Genomic DNA, 17,065 nt, shown 5'->3' with positions numbered 1-17,065 from the left:
ATTAGTCCGACTTATAAGCATCGGGGCCGGGGCTGTTATGGGGAGGGGGGAGGATCTGTCTATGGCACTGCTATGGGGAGGGGGGAGGATCTGTCTATGGCACTGCTATGGGGAGGGGGGGGGGGGTCTGTGTATGGCACTGCTATGGGAAGGGGGATCTGTGCACTGTTATGAGGAAAGGGATCTGTGCACTGTTATGCACATATCCCCCTCTCCATAACAGCGCCACCCACAGATCCCCCTCTCCATAACTGCGCCACCCACAGATCCCCCTCTCCATAACAGCGCCACCCACAGATCCCTCTCCATAACAGCGCAATCCACAGATCCCCCTCTCCATAACTGCGCCACCCACAGATCCCCCTCTCCATAACTGCGCCACCCACAGATCCCCCTCTCCATAACTGCGCCACCCACAGATCCCCCTCTCCATAACTGCGCCGCCCACAGATCTCCCTCTCCACAACTGCGCCGCCCACAGATCCCCCTCTCCATAACTGCGCCGCCCACAGATCGCCCTCTCCATAACTGCGCCACCCACAGATCCCCCATAATAGTGTCGTCCACAGATCCCCCATAATAGTGTCGTCCACAGATCCCCCATAATAGTGTCGTCCACAGATCCCCCATAAGTGTCGTCCACAGATCCCCCATAATAGTGTCGTCCACAATTTGTTTTAATATGGCCTTTGAACATATTTTTTCAAGTAAGATCATATAAACCTCTGTTTTGTAATTTTGTCGTTTTTGCCGATTAATCGTAGAAATTAATCGGCAACTAATCGATTATTCAAATAATCGTTAGCTGCAGCCCTAGTGTTGGGTCTTGCGTCTCTCAACTTTCTCTTCCCAATATCCCACAGATTCTCTATGGGGTTCAGGTCAGGAGAGTTGGCAGGCCAATTGAGCACAGTAATACCATGGTCAGTAAAGCATTTACCAGTGGTTTTGGCACTGTCAGCAGGTGCCAGGTCGTGCTGAAAAATGAAATCTTCATCTCCATAAAGCTTTTCAGCAGATGGAAGCATGAAGTGCTCCAAAATCTCCTGATAGCTAGCTGCATTGCACCCTGCCCTTGATAAAACACAGTGGACCAACACCAGCAGCTGACATGGCACCCCAGACCATCACTGACTGTGGGTACTTGACACTGGACTTCAGGCATTTTGGCATTTCCCTCTCCCCAGTCTTCCTCCAGACTCTGGCACCTTGATTTCCGAATGACATGCAACAGTCCAGTGCTGCTTCTCTGTAGCCCAGGTCAGGCCCTTCTGCCGCTGTTTCTGGTTCAAAAGTGGCTTGACCTGGGGAATGCGGCACCTGTAGCCCATTTCCTGCACACGCCTGTACACGGGGGCTCTGGATGTTTCTACTCCAGACTCAGTCCACTGCTTCCGCAGGTCCCCCAAGGTCTGGAATCGGTCCTTCTCCACAATCTTCCTCAGGGTCCGGTCACCTCTTCTCGTTGTGCAGCGTTTTCTGCCACACTTTTTCCTTCCCACAGACTTCCCACTGAGGTGCCTTGATACAGCACTCTGGGAACAGCCTATTCGTTCAGAAATGTATTTCTGTGTCTTACCCTCTTGCTTGAGGAGGTCAATGATGGCCTTCTGGACAGCAGTCAGGTCGGCAGTCTTACCCATGATTGCGGTTTTGAGTAATGAACCAGGCTGGGAGTTTTTAAAAGCCTCAGGAATCTTTTGCAGGTGTTTAGAGTTAATTAGTTGATTCAGATGATTATGTTAATAGCTCGTTTAGAGAACCTTTTCATGATATGCTAATTTTTTTAGATAGGAATTTGGGGTTTTCATGAGCTGTATGCCAAAATCATCAATATTAAAACAATAAAAGGCTTGAACTACTTCAGTTGTGTGTAATGAATCTAAAATATATGAAAGTCTAATGTTTATCAGTACATTACAGAAAATAATGAACTTTATCACAATATGCTAATTTTTTGAGAAGGACCTGTATATAGCCAAATGGCCAGAGGCCATAGAAACCCTGTTTTCAACCGATCATTAAGACTTAACTTTTATTTAATATTGTAAATAAAATGAAAATTATAATCCCCAAAATATATTATTAAAACCACAGTTTTACAGATCACTATTTTTTGTTGTGTAATAACACACATTTATTCGATGGATATTAAAGGCTTCTGGTATTATTGCCCCGCTTATTTATAGTGTATTGTTTTAATTTAGTTTTTTCTCCTTTATAAATTCTCACAATCTGTGGTTTCAAACAATAATATTAGGGCTACTATACCAACTGCCGGTCTATAGTGATATTTATAAATGGAAAACAACTATTTTACCAATTATTCAGCAACTATGTATCTTATTATTGCCCATAGAATCCAAGTAATGTGAGGTGTTTATGGAGGTCATATCAGTCAGGCTGCCCGATAGCCGCAGTATACATCTGTATGGCGGTAAGCGCTAACTCCTATATACAGACGCCCTAAAGACAAACTGCATTTTACAATAATAAACTCACTTGCTCCCCCGACATGTTTTGCTGGCGTATTAGCGTCATCAGGTAGCAATTATTATGACTTTACAACAGAGGCTCAAGATCTGGCACTATATAAAGGAGGCACAGAGCCTGGCACTATATAAAGGAGGCACAGAGCCTGGCACTATATAAAGGAGGCACAGAGCACGAGGCACTATATAAAGGAGGCACAGAGCCTGGCACTATATAAAGGAGGCACAGAGCCTGGCACTATATAAAGGAGGCACAGAGCACGAGGCACTATATAAAGGAGGCAAAGAGCCTGGCACTATATAAAGGAGGCACAGAGCCTGGCACTATATAAAGGAGGCACAGAGCCTGGCACTATATAAAGGAGGCACAGAGCACGAGGCACTATATAAAGGAGGCACAGAGCACGAGGCACTATATAAAGGAGGCACAGAGCCTGGCACTATATACAGTCCTGATCAAAAGTTTAAGACCACTTGAAAAATGGCAAAAAATCTTATTTAGCATGGCTGGATCTTAACAAGGTTCCAAGTAGAGCTTCAACATGCAACAAGAAGAAATGGGAGGGAGACAAAACATTTTTTTAGCATTCAATTTAATGAAAAGAACAAATAAACTGAAACAGGCTGTTTTTCAGCTGATCAAAAGTTTAGGACCACACCTCCAAAAAAAACTAAACCCCCCAAAACATTAATCCAACTTCCAAACATGAACTCAGTAATGAGTAGCTCCGCCGTTTATTGTTTATCACTTCAAAAATTAGTTTCGGCATGCTTGATGCAAGCGTTTCCATGAGGTGAGTGGGAACATTTCTCCAAGTGGTGAAGACGGCCGCACGAAAGCCATCTACTGTCCGGAACTGTTGTCCATTTTTGTAAACTTCCCTTGCCATCCATCCCCTAAGGTTCTCAATTGGATTTAGATCAGGATGGGCCAAAAGAAGACGTAGGATGGGCCAAAAGAGTGATGTTATTCTCCTGGAAGAAGTCCCTTGTCCTGCGGGCATTGTGTACTGTAGCGTTGTCCTGTTGAAAAACCCAGTCGTTTCCACACAGACGAGGGCCCTCAGTCATGAGGATGTCACCGCCAGCTCTGTGAGAAGATCTGGCAGACGTTCTTCTCTACCTGTCGTATGATATTCTTTGTTTTGGTTTCACTTTCTATCTCCTTTCCTTCTCCCAGCTGTCACCTATTTGCACCGATTGCCTGCCTTTATATTTCCCTCCCATACTGCCTCACTTTGCGGTTTATACTTATTCCTGGATTGTGTTCACTGCTGGATCCTGCTTCTCCTGATTCCTCAGATAAGTCTGTTTCCTTTATTTGTGTTTTCTTGCTGGCTTGATTGTAGGTGACCCTGACTCCGTCCGTATTAAGTGCAGGGAGCCGGTGGTCGTGTCCCCTCACTATTGCAGGGTTTTCAGGTGTCACATAGTATAAGGTACGAGGACATGCATTCGTCTACCATAAAGATCTTTGCATAGACATAGCAGTCAGGGAGAGCTCTAGGGGTTTTATAGGATGTGATGGCGCGCTGTGAGAGACCCTGCTTATGCAGTTCAACAACCCGACCACGTTAAAAAAGGGAGTTTTTTTGCCTTTGCCATCACAACAAAAATGTTTTGTCTCACTCCCATTTCTTCTTGTTGCATGTTGAAGCTCTACTTGGAACCTTGTTAAGATCCAACAATGTAAAATATGATTTTTGGCCATTTTTCAAGTGGTCTTAAACTTTTGATCAGGACTGTATAACAGAGGCACAAGATCTGGTACTATATAAAGGAGGCACAGAGCATGAGGCACTATATAAAAGAGGCACAGAACCTGGCACTATATATAACAGAGGCACAAGATCTGGCACCCTATTACAAGGGGTACACAGCACGAGGCACTATATAAATGAGGCACAGAGCAGGAGGCACTATATATAACAGAGGCACAAGATCTGGCACCCTATTACAAGGGGTACAGAGCACGAGGCACTATATAAAGGAGGCACAGAACCTGGCACTATATATATATATATATAACAGAGGCACAAGATCTGGCACCCTATTACAAGGGGCACAGAGCACGAGGCACTATATAAAGGAGGCACAGAGCACGAGGCACTATATATAACAGAGGCACAAGATCTGGCACCCTATTACAAGGGGCACAGAGCACGAGGCACTATATAAAGGAGGCACAGAGCATGAGGCACTATATATAACAGAGGCACAAGATCTGGCACCCTATTACAAGGGATACAGAGCATGTGGCACTATATAAAGGAGGCACAGAACCTGGCACTATATATATAACAGAGGCACAAGATCTGGCACTCTATTACAAGGGGTACAGAGCACGTGGCACTATATAAAGGAGGCACAGAACCTGGCACTAAATATATAACAGAGGCACAAGATCTGGCACCCTATTACAAGGGGTACAGAGCACGAGGCACTATATAAATGAGGCAGAGAACCTGGCACTATTTACAGTGGGTATAATGTGTGTGGCACTGTACATAAGGGGTACAGAATTGAGGCTATAGTCTTCTTCCCACAGTCACAGCAGGGGCCACTACAAGGAGCGGGGCCCTGCCCATTGCCTTCAGCTGAGCACTTTACAGTAATCCCCTCAGACCTCATCCACCCCAAGAACTGAGTTCACACCAGCCCCGGGAAGGTAAGGACATGGTATGTGTAATCCTCTCGCAATCTGCCCTCCATTGTGTTCAATGGGAAATCCGCAGGTAGTTGATGGCGGTTTATAACTGCATCCTTGATTGGGACTGCTCTCCGGGCCGCAGCAGGACAGATCTGAGGATCAGCCCAGGATTTCTGCTGCAGATTCCATACAAATACACACTGGGTTTTCTCCCTGTTTATTTTGCTGTGGGAACATACCCTAAAGGGCTGAACCCGAGCAGGGACTATGCCCCAGAACTGCTAGCCATAGAGCTCTGATAGCACTGACACTGGCCTCCATGATGGACCCCACATAGCACTGTAAGCAACACTGCTCCTGAAGGCAAGCAGGCAACAGGCCTGAGCGGCTAAACTACATGCTGATCTAACACTGAGAGGAAAGCCCCGAGGTCCAGGAGCTGTCAGCCATTTTATCCGTCTGCCGTTATCTTCTGAGACATGAATTGCAGTGAAGCGGCTAAGCGCCTTCTCAGGCTGTGCCACTAGGTGGCGCTGCGCCCACCCGCTGCTCACTTCCTCTCCTAGTTTCCTCTGGCAGGAAGCAGGAAGTATTTACTACTGATTGTTACCGAGCAGAAGGTACGTGACACTGTTACAGCGATATTATCCACCGTGATTCCGGTCATGGAGCAGCCGTGTAGTGAGCTGAAGTGCCAGGCGGTAGCTTGGGACATGTCGGGCAAATAGGAGGTCTATTAGCTGGGGATCTGCTCCGAGTTTTATAGGGAGTGGGCACAGGGTGTTGCCAGGAAAGAAGTCTTGTGGTTGCGGAGTATTGGGGTGCATTTTGGGTACCCCTGTAAGTGCGAGGGCTGCGTGGTGCCCCTGTAAGTGCGAGGGCTTCGTGGTGCCCCCGTAAGTGGTGCGGTTGCGTGGTGCCCCTGTTAAGTAATGTGGTTGTGTGGTGCCCCTGTTAAGTGGTGCGGTTGTGTGGTGCCCCCGTTAAGTGGTGCGGTTGCGTGGTGCCCCCGTTAAGTGGTGCGGTTGCGTGGTGCCCCGTTAAGTGGTGCGGTTGCGTGGTGCCCCCGTTAAGTGGTGCGGTTGCGTGGTGCCCCCGTTAAGTGGTGCGGTTGCGTGGTGCCCCGTTAAGTGGTGCGGTTGCGTGGTGCCCCCGTTAAGTGGTGCGGTTGCGTGGTGCCCCCGTTAAGTGGTGCGGTTGCGTGGTGCCCCCGTTAAGTGGTGCGGTTGCGTGGTGCCCCCGTTAAGTGGTGCGGTTGCGTGGTGCCCCCGTTAAGTGGTGCGGTTGCGTGGTGCCCCCGTTAAGTGGTGCGGTTGCGTGGTGCCCCCGTTAAGTGGTGCGGTTGCGTGGTGCCCCCGTTAAGTGGTGCGGTTGCGTGGTGCCCCCGTTAAGTGGTGCGGTTGCGTGGTGCCCCCGTATGCGTGACTGTCTTCAAGGGGCATGTTTGGTCCACATCCCGGAACAAAGTAAATAAACACATTAAAATCAATGGGTATATGTGCTGTCTGTGGAGAACATGGACAGGACACTTCATGATTTACTGACATGTGAAAGAGGCCTAACACTATACCGTGCGGTCTACCAGTACAATAACACTATAACGTGCGGACTACCAGTACAATAACACTATAACGTGCGGACTACCAGTACAATAACACTATAACGTGCGGACTACCAGTACAATAACACTATAACGTGCGGACTACCAGTACAATAACACTATAACGTGCGGACTACCAGTACAATAACACTATAGGGTGCGGTCTACCAGTGCAATAACACTATAACGTGCGGACTACCAGTACAATAACAATATAACGTGCGGACTACCAGTACAAAAACACTATAACGTGCGGTCTACCAGTACAATAACACTATAACGTGCGGACTACCAGTACAATAACACTATAACGTGCGGACTACCAGTACAATAACACTATAGCGTGCGGACTACCAGTACAATAACACTATAGCGTGCGGACTACCAGTACAATAACACTATAGCGTGCGGACTACCAGTACAATAACACTATAGCGTGCGACTACCAGTACAATAACACTATAGCGTGCGGTCTACCAGTACAATAACACTATAACGTGCGGACTACCAGTACAATAACACTATAGGGTGCGGACTACCAGTACAATAACACTATAGGGTGTGGTCTACCAGTACAATAACACTATAACGTGCGGACTACCAGTACAATAACAATATAACGTGCGGACTACCAGTACAATAACACTATAACGTGCGGACTACCAGTACAATAACACTATAACGTGCGGACTACCAGTACAATAACAATATAACGTGCGGACTACCAGTACAAAAACACTATAACGTGCGGTCTACCAGTACAATAACACTATAACGTGCGGACTACCAGTACAATAACACTATAACGTGCGGACTACCAGTACAATAACACTATAGCGTGCGGACTACCAGTACAATAACACTATAGCGTGCGGACTACCAGTACAATAACACTATAGCGTGCGGACTACCAGTACAATAACACTATAGCGTGCGGACTACCAGTACAATAACACTATAGCGTGCGACTACCAGTACAATAACACTATAGCGTGCGGTCTACCAGTACAATAACACTATAACGTGCGGACTACCAGTACAATAACACTATAGGGTGCGGACTACCAGTACAATAACACTATAGGGTGTGGTCTACCAGTACAATAACACTATAACGTGCGGACTACCAGTACAATAACAATATAACGTGCGGACTACCAGTACAATAACACTATAACGTGCGGACTACCAGTACAATAACACTATAACGTGCGGACTACCAGTACAATAACACTATAACGTGCGGACTACCAGTACAATAACACTATAGCGTGTGGACTACCAGTACAATAACACTATAGCGTGTGACTACCAGTACAATAACACTATAGCGTGCGGACTACCAGTACAATTGCACTATGGCGTGCGGTCCACCTAGTGTTCCTGGACAATAACACTATAGCGTGTGGTCTAACAGGAAAATAACTCTATAGCAGACGGTCTACCTGGACAATAACACTATAGTGGGCGGTCTAGCAGGACTATACCACTATAGTGGGTGGTCTAGCAGGACAATACCACTCTAGCGGGTGGTCTAGCAGGACAATACCACTCTAGCGGGTGGTCTACCAGGACAATACCACTCTAGCGGGTGGTCTACCAGGACAATACCACTCTAGCGGGCGGTCTACCAGGACAATACCACTCTAGCGGGCGGTCTACCAGGACAATAACACTACAGTGGGAGGTCTACCAGGACTATACCACTATAGGGGGCAGCCTGGACAGTAACACTAGCAGGCGGTCTACCAGGACTATACCACTATAGTGGGAGGTCTACCAGCAGTATACCACTATAGGGGTCGGTCGACCTGGACAATAACACTCTAGCGGGTGGTCTACCAGAACAATAACACTATAGCGGGCGGTCTACCAGGACAATAACACTCTAGCGCAGCGGGCGGTCTACGAGGAAAATACCACTATAGTTGGCAGTCTACCTGGACAATAGCACTATAACAGGAGGTCTACTAGGACAATACCACTATAGTTGGCAGTCTACCTGGACAATAAGACTATAACGGGAGGTCTACCAGGACAATATGGTAGATCACATGCTATAGTAAGGGACTACACTTTGGGAGTTGCATGATACTAGCACAGACAAGTGTATGGTAGAGCGCACGCTATAGTAAGGGACTACACATCAGGTTTATATGATACTACCACAACCGGGTGTATGATAGGCCACATGTCAAAGTAGCATCCAGCGTTATTAGTGGTAACTGCAGCATAAAACCATCATTTACAGTATTTGTCAACCTCCTGCTTTGTCTTCTCATCTTAAATCCTAACCTGAGGGTTTCCGACCCTGCATCTGCTCATCACCCGCACCACTTTCAGTGTCGGTGAGTGTGGGCAGAACGGGCCTCAGTACAGCACCAGAACCAACACACTGGGAGTCAGGGGGCATGATACAGATATGTCAAAAAGGCTTAGGTCCTTGAATTCTCATCTATAAACCTTCAGGTTTTTTTTGCTTTCTTCTCTAGGAAAATGGGGAAAAGCTGCAAGGTTGTCTTGTGTGGACAGCAGTCAGTAGGTAAAACCTCCATCTTGGAGCAGCTCCTGTATGGAAATCATGTGGTCGGTAAGTTCAGCTTGGAATAGTTACCTATGTGATATGAGATAATATCTAGGAGCAGGTGCGACTATGTAGAGTGTTCAGCGGTGTTCTCCTCAGGTTTCCTGCTGGTACATTCTCTTCCTTCCATCCTTCACAGCTGGTGAAGGAGTTAGTATCTGTGCACGCCTAACATTAGCTAGCCATAGAAATGGAGGTCGATGTCCACACACAGTGGGACCTACAGATTACTCTAATGTCCATAGCAAAAGGTGGGTACAGAATTCTGTTTTCACTGTATTGCCATGAGTTTATTATTGCCTTATAGGATCAGACATGATGGAGACCCAGGAGGATATATACATTGGATCCGTTGAGACAGACCGGGGTGTACGGGAGCAGGTCCGCTTCTATGATACACGAGGGCTAAGGGACGGAGCTGAGCTCCCCAAACATTGCTTCTCGGGAACTGATGGATACGTACTGGTGTACAGCGTGGACAACAAGGACTCCTTCAAACGGGTAGAGGCCTTAAAGAAAGAGATTGATCGGTCTAAGGATAAGAAGGAGGTAAAGTGACCTCAGTCTGAGGGGATTCTTCATGATGTGCAGGAGTCTCTGTACAGTTCTCCTTGCTTGAATGTTCTTTGCATTTATTAATTCAAATGGGTGATGTCTGAGATTAGAAGGAAGACTCCGCAGTTTCCCCAGACACAGGGTCATGCTTGTCCATGGGTTGTGTCTGGTATTGCAGCTAAGCTCTGTACTCTCTGGCTATGGCATGAGCACCTACATTTTATCAAAGTCACCCATTGTCCTTTAGAATGAATGCCAAGTTCTGATTTGAAGCCATTTTGACCCCTTCCCGATGGCCATATGGCTATATACTGTACGGCGGCGGTCGGGACTTTAATGGTGGCACCCGCTTAGCACTTCAGATACCATGGTTAGTCCTGACCACGGGCATTTAAATGCCGAAAACCGGGAAGCACGTTCTTCGAGGTGTGCTCCGGCGGAGATCGAGGGAACCGGAGTGTGTTAGCTACTGCCCATGTCCTCCTGCGTGAAAGGAGGCTGCCACTTAGTCATTTCTATCGAGCCCCCGCCTGTGACATTGGAGTCTATGAAAGAAGCAATCCAATCATTGCTTGTCATAGTTCCCTATGGGAACAATAAAAAGAAGTGTAAACAAAATAATAATAATGTTTTTATAAATTAAAAAAATATATATAAAAATTCTAATCACCTCTCTTTCCCCAAAATGAAAAAAAGACAAAACCTAAAAATAAAAAATACACATCATAGGTATCCCGACGTTCTAAAATGCCTGTACTATTAAATTTAATCCCATATGGAAAACGGCAAAAAAGTAAAAATGCCCAATTCATCGTTTTTTGGTTGCTTGTCCTCTCACAAAAAATTAAATAAAAAGTGAGCAAAAAGTCGTACACGCCACAAAATGGTATCACTGAAAAGTAAGAAAAGTCTTGACATAGCTCCGCACACACAAATACAAAAAAGTTATAGGGGTCAGAATATGGAAACAAAAATTCAGTTTAAAAACGCAATAAAGAATATACATATATGGTATTGCTGGATTCATACTGACCTAGAGAATGAAAGTAACTGGTCATTTTTATGATATAGAGACTTTTGTAAAAACAAAACCCCAAAATAACTGTTCTTGAATTGTGGGAGGGGGTTTGTCCAATTTCACACGATTTATAATTTCCCCCCCACTTCCCACCACATTGTATACAACCATTGGGCTTTGGTCCAAGATTTATGCGGATGGTTCAGCTACTTTATAACTCTCCCGTTGCCAGGATTAGGATTAATGATTTGATGACAGAGAGTTTTACTTTGGGACGGGGCACCCGTTAGGGTTGCCCCCTTTCCCCTTTGCTATTTAACATTTATATCGAACCTTTAGCTGTTATGATAAGACAGGACCCGAAGGTGGCCGGTTTTGGCATAATGGGGGAGCATGACCGAGTATCCCTTTACGCAGATGACATCCTGGTTTTTATTTATCAAACAGACACTACGCTCCCTCGCATAATGGACCTGGTTGGTCTTTTTTCCGATCCGTCTGGACTTGAGATCAACTGGGATAAGACCGTTCTCCTTCCTATAGACGAGCTGCGAGGTGAATGGAATAACCAGTTAACGATTTCCGATTCAATAAAGTATCTGGGGATAACAGTTTCTGCTAAACCTCAGGAATATTTACAACTTAACCTGACTCCTTTGCTGATGAAGTTGAGAGCCAAAATTAAGATATGGCAAAAAATCCTGCCAGCAAGAGCGGACAGAATCTCATTAATAAAAATGGTAGTGCTGCCTCAGGTTCTTTATGTCCTGCGCAACTCACCCATATGGATCTCAGACAAGCACTTTAGATTGATAGAACGTATGCTCAACGACTTATTATGGGGGAGGAAGCGCGTGAGACTGAAGGCACTCTATTTCTCCATGCCTTACAATCGGGGAGGTCTTAACCTCCCTTACTTTGGGGCTTCCCAACTCTGTCTTTTTAACGACTGGGAAAATAGCCCTTTTTGCAGCAGAGTGGTGAAAGATTCAGGCTTCTCAGACTTTTTTACCGTACTGGAGTCTGATTATCTAGCAAATATTCCGAGTGGATACTTATTTTTCCGCAGAATGGCTATAAAGACTTGGCAGGCCATAAGGAGTTGGTGCGGAGCTAAGGCATCACTCATCTGCACCCCATTATGGCATAACCCAAAACTTTGTAACTTAAACGACTTGAGCTGCCGTCAGTACTGGAGGATCAAAAATGTTCAGTATCTACATCAAATAGTCAGTGGGGGACAAATTCTGCCCCTCATGGAATTAAGGGCAAATTTAGGTGAGGTGGCTTGGTATGCATATTTCCAACTGAGGTCCGCACTCTCTAGCACTGTTAATAGTCACTCTTTTACTATAGATACTCCTGCATTTTTACACGACTTAATTTGTAAGAAAACCGATACGAGAATTAAACTATCACACTGTTACAGACACTTAATGGATAATTTTTTTTTTGGAGGTTCTCTCTCCAGGACAGAGAGCTTGGTCCTCTCTTCTTGCAGAGGGGGGCCATCCAAATTGGGATAATATAGGGGAAAGCTTAAAGCTGGTTTCACACAATTTTAATCACACTGTAGTACAATTTAATATTCTGCACAAAATTTATGTGACACCTATATGGCTATATAGAAGAGGACTCAGGGCCTCCTCAGATTGCCCACGTTGCGGTGATTCCGAGGCAGATCACTTACATATGTTCTGGGAATGCCCAAAGGTGAGTAGGTACTGGAGTTTGGTCCAAAAAAAAATCTGGCGTATAAACTTAAAACGGTTGTCCCTTTGTCCCCCAGGATATGGGTCCTGGGAGACTTATCTGAGGTTAATTACCAGCCCATTAAACGTCATCTGTTGATTAAGGTGATGTTCTTGGCTAGACTACTTATTTCCAGAGCTTGGTTTTCCCCTTCCGCCCCAGACTGTAATAACTGGCTGAGTTTGGTTGAGAAAGTGAAAAGCTACGAGAAGATACTCTACAAACAGAGAGGAGTCTACTTAAAGTGGATTAACTTATGGAAAGACTGGGACACAGTTAGTTAATTATTATTTTTCCCCCCCTTTTTTTTTTTTTTTCCCGCTATTTTATTTATTTATTTAATTATTTATTTTTCTTTCCTGCAAGGTGGGAGGAGATAGGGGGAAATTCCATTTGTCCGGTTCGCTCTATATGTATTGTATCGGGGAAGAGTGTGAAGGCATGCTTGGGTACATGAGGACTTCTAGGAATACTTGAGGACGGGAGGATCTTCCGGCATTGGGACAAGGGTTGGAATTTCTATCTGTTCAGAGTGCTATGTACATCTGTTTTTCCAAGTTTCGGATGTCGGGCGAATCTGCCGTCCTCCTCAGTTTGAGTCCTTCACTTGATTTTTGAAGTCTCCACATAATTGTGTACATCTGTACGCAATTATGGCTAGTTATGCCCATGGACTAGATTTTACGGACTTATGGACTATAAAATACCAGATATGTAATGTGGTTGTATTAAAACAATAAAACTTTAAAGGGATTCTGTCACCTCCCCTCAGCCAAAAAACGATTTAAAAGCAGCCATGCAGCACAGCTTACCTGGATTAGGCTGTGCTCTTTTATCTTGAAATCCGTCCAGCAGTTACTGCAAAAAACGACTTTGATCGATATGTAAATGTGTCCTGAAGGTGCCCAGAGGGGCGTTTTTTTCTTCTTAGTGAGCCCAGTACCGCCCCTCTTTCAGTGCCCAGCCCGCCTTCCTTGTACTTTCTAACCGCCGCCCCCAGCCTGCCACAGCCTCCCCTCCCTCACGCCGAACGAAGTCTCGCACAGGCGCAGTACCCACTGAGGGCTGCGCCTGTGCGATCATCAGGAGACTGAGGGCGGCAGCTTCATCTTCGTCACTGGGCATGCGCCGAGCCCAGTGACGTCCGATATTAGCTCTTTCCCTCAGTCAGCCTGGTAGGAAGCGCAGAGGATTGCCGATCGGCTGCTGCACCCTGCGCTTTCTCCAGTCTGCCTGCCACAGTGAAGACGGCCAGCGATTTCTTTCCCCACCCTCCCTTCAGGAAAGAAATAAGTATTTGTTGGGGCGAATTAGGTATTATTATATTAAGTAAAGCTTTACTGAATTTATACATTTTCACTGAGCAAAAACAAATACTTATTTCTTTCCTGAAGGGAGGGTGGGGAAAGAAATCGCTGGCCGTCTTCACTGTGGCAGGCAGACTGGAGAAAGCGCAGGGTGCAGCAGCCGATCGGCTATCCTCTGCACATCCTACCAGGCTGACTGAGGGAAAGAGCGAACATCGGACGTCACTGGGCTCGGCGCATGCCCAGTGACGAAGATGAAGCTGCCGCCCTCAGTCTCCTGATGATCGCACAGGCGCAGCCCTCAGTGGGTACTGCGCCTGTGCGAGAGTTCGTTCGGCGTGAGGGAGGGGGAGGAGAGGGAGGAGAGGCTGTGGCAGGCTGGGGGCGGTTAGACAGTGCAAGGAAGGCGGGCTGGGCACTGAAAGAGGGGCGGTACTGGGCTCTCTCAGAAGAACAAAACGCCCCTCTGGGCACCTTCAGGACACATTTACATATCGATCAAAGTCGTTTTTTGCAGTAACTGCTGGACGGATTTCAAGATAAAAGAGCACAGCCTAATTCAGGTAAGCTGTGCTGCATGGCTGCTTTAAAATCGTTTTTTGGCTGAGGGGAGGTGACAGAATCCCTTTTAATAAAAAAAATAAAAAAAATAGTGCCATTAGAAAGAGCTGGGAGTAAAAAATGGATAAAGGGTTAATGATTGTGTTATGGACTTGTAGGTGTGGTGGCTCCCTCGTTTAAAGGGGTTTATCACCTAGCCACACCTGTCACCATCCTGGGAATCCCTATTCTTTATCGTTACCCCACATATGACCTAATACAACAGCAGGGAAATTTTATATTTTATGTATAGCGATATATATCTGTATAGTTACTTTTATTAAAGGGGTATCTCATTACATTACAAGTTATCCCCTATGCACTGGATTATTAGATCAGTGGGGTTCTGACTGCCGGTACTACCGTAAGGCCCTCTACTAGATGAAATGAATGGGGTATTCTGGTTCCAACAAGTTATCCCCTGTGCACTGGATGGGGGATAACTGTCTGACCACTCGGACCCCCAGTGATCTCTATGACAATGAGTCTTGTATCCCCCTTTGCGTATACGTGGTACCGCCCCATTCATTTCTATGGGACTGTTGAAGATAGTTGAGTACAGTGCTCGGCTGACTCCAACAGAATTGGAATGGAACGCCCCTGCGCATGCTTGTTTGGGCCTCCCACACGAGTAGTAGCAGGAATGAAGCTTATCATTAGTTGGACTCTTTGGGTTTTCTTACTTTACACTGCACTTTGTTTTACAGCCCAATAACTCTATTCTCTGTTCATTTATTAGGTCACTATTGTTGTTCTGGGGAACAAGTGTGACCTCCAGGACCAGAGGCGGGTGGACCATGACGCTGCTCAGCAGTGGGCCAAGAGTGAAAAGGTGAAACTGTGGGAAGTGTCGGTGGGCGAGAGGCGTACCCTGATCGAGCCGTTTGTGTTTCTGGCTAGTAAAATGACACAGCCCCAGAACAAATCGGCCTTCCCTCTAAGCCGGAGGAACAAGGGCAGTGGCTCTTTGGACAATTAGATGCGGCCGACCTCTTAGAGGGAAGGTTACACTGGAGCACCACTTGCAGCACCCTCACGCATTCACTTTCAGCCCCTTGTCTACTGCTGGGGGACACATTGAGGATTTGCGCCAGTTGGTTGCCTCCTCAGAACTCATACATGTGACTACTACAACTTGTGATTTTCTTCTAGAAGTTTCCGTTCTGAAAAGAACCCTCGTATACTGACAACATGCATGTTCTGCGCTGTATCTGTATTGGGGATAAAATGTAGAACATTGTATAGGTAGCAAAAAGATGGACGTCTATGGTCCCTGTATACGGCTCTGTCCATACATCTGTAAATATTTCCTTGTTCTGCTACAGCACAGAAAGAGAATAACGTGGTCCTGGGTCTGTCCTACAGCGACTTATAATCGACTTATAATGTGTCCCCCGGGTTCCATCATAGTGTCCCATTTTTCATCAAACATGACATAATTTGCAGTGGAGACGGAAATAGAAGCAGGTTTCATGCCTGGTTTATTTTTCTTATATCTCATGCTTCTAAATAGAGATGAGCGAAATTCATGTTAGGAAATTCGTTCACGCTTCGTTTGGTGGTAAAAGCAGAATCGCGTTATGGATTCCGTTACTACGGACCATAACGCAATTCTATGAAGGAATGCATAACGGAATGTCTTTAGAGGCATTCTGTTATTAATTCCGTCATAATAGAAGTTTATGGCCTGCATAACGGATCCGTTCCGTTACGCAGGAGAGGACTTCCCTGCATAACGGAAACGGGACGGATGCGTTTTTCAGCCCATAGACTTCTATTGTGACGGAATAAATAACGGAATGCTTCTAAAGACATTCTATTATGCATTCCTTCATAAAATTGCGTTATGGTCCGTGGTAACGGAATCCATAACGCAATTCTGCTTTTACCACCAAACGAAGCGTGAACGAATTTCGAAATATGAAATTCGCTCATCCCTACTTCTAAATGTCTTGTACTGCGCCACTGCTTACATGGCGCAATTGTTTTTCTGTCTTCAATAACTCAAAACTGGACAAAACTGATCTCTGATTGGGCAATTAAAGGGGTTATCCCATTACTAATGTAAAAAAAGAAAATCGTACATTACATAGAACATGACAAACTCTCTAACACAGCTAGAACCAGCCCTGTACCTGACATGGATCCAGAGATCTCCCCATTTATTGCTCTGCTAGATTTACATCAAGCTGATAGTCAAGGGGGGTGTCTGTTCTGCTGCAGCTAAGGGGGCGTGTCCATGCTCTCCCTATCACAGCTCAGGAGGTGTGTCCATGTTCTCCCTATCACAGCTCAGGAAGAGCTTAAAGGAAGAAACTGAGCATGTGCAGCCATCTCAATGAGCAGGTCAAAGAAATAAGAAAAAAACAAACAGCAGGTGGCGCTATACAGATACATTTTATTGAGTAACTTACGGGCTATTCAACATTTTTAAGTACATGTAATTACAAAAGTATTCAGATCCAGGTTCTAGTTTGAAAACTGTAGAATATTTTTCGTGGGACAAC

The 17,065-nt window shown here is 45.8% G+C and overlaps 1 protein-coding gene across 1 annotated transcript; it reads left to right on the top strand.

Annotated features, from left to right (window-relative positions):
• The first annotated feature begins 5,707 nt into the window (after positions 1–5,707).
• NKIRAS2 (NFKB inhibitor interacting Ras like 2) lies at positions 5,708–16,115 on the top strand. The gene is made up of 4 exons (XM_044297497.1): positions 5,708–5,762; positions 9,235–9,332; positions 9,634–9,875; positions 15,298–16,115. Exons 2-4 carry the CDS (start codon positions 9,239–9,241, stop codon positions 15,535–15,537), a joined length of 576 nt encoding a protein of 191 aa, XP_044153432.1. The 5' UTR covers positions 5,708–5,762; positions 9,235–9,238; the 3' UTR covers positions 15,538–16,115.
• The last annotated feature ends 950 nt before the right edge of the window (positions 16,116–17,065 follow it).

This window comes from Bufo gargarizans, chromosome 6 (genome assembly GCF_014858855.1).
Source record: "Bufo gargarizans isolate SCDJY-AF-19 chromosome 6, ASM1485885v1, whole genome shotgun sequence".
NCBI classification, from domain to species: Eukaryota; Metazoa; Chordata; class Amphibia; order Anura; family Bufonidae; genus Bufo; species Bufo gargarizans.
The sequence above is the reverse complement of the archived record's forward strand: the minus strand, read 5'-3'. Positions and strand labels throughout refer to the sequence as shown.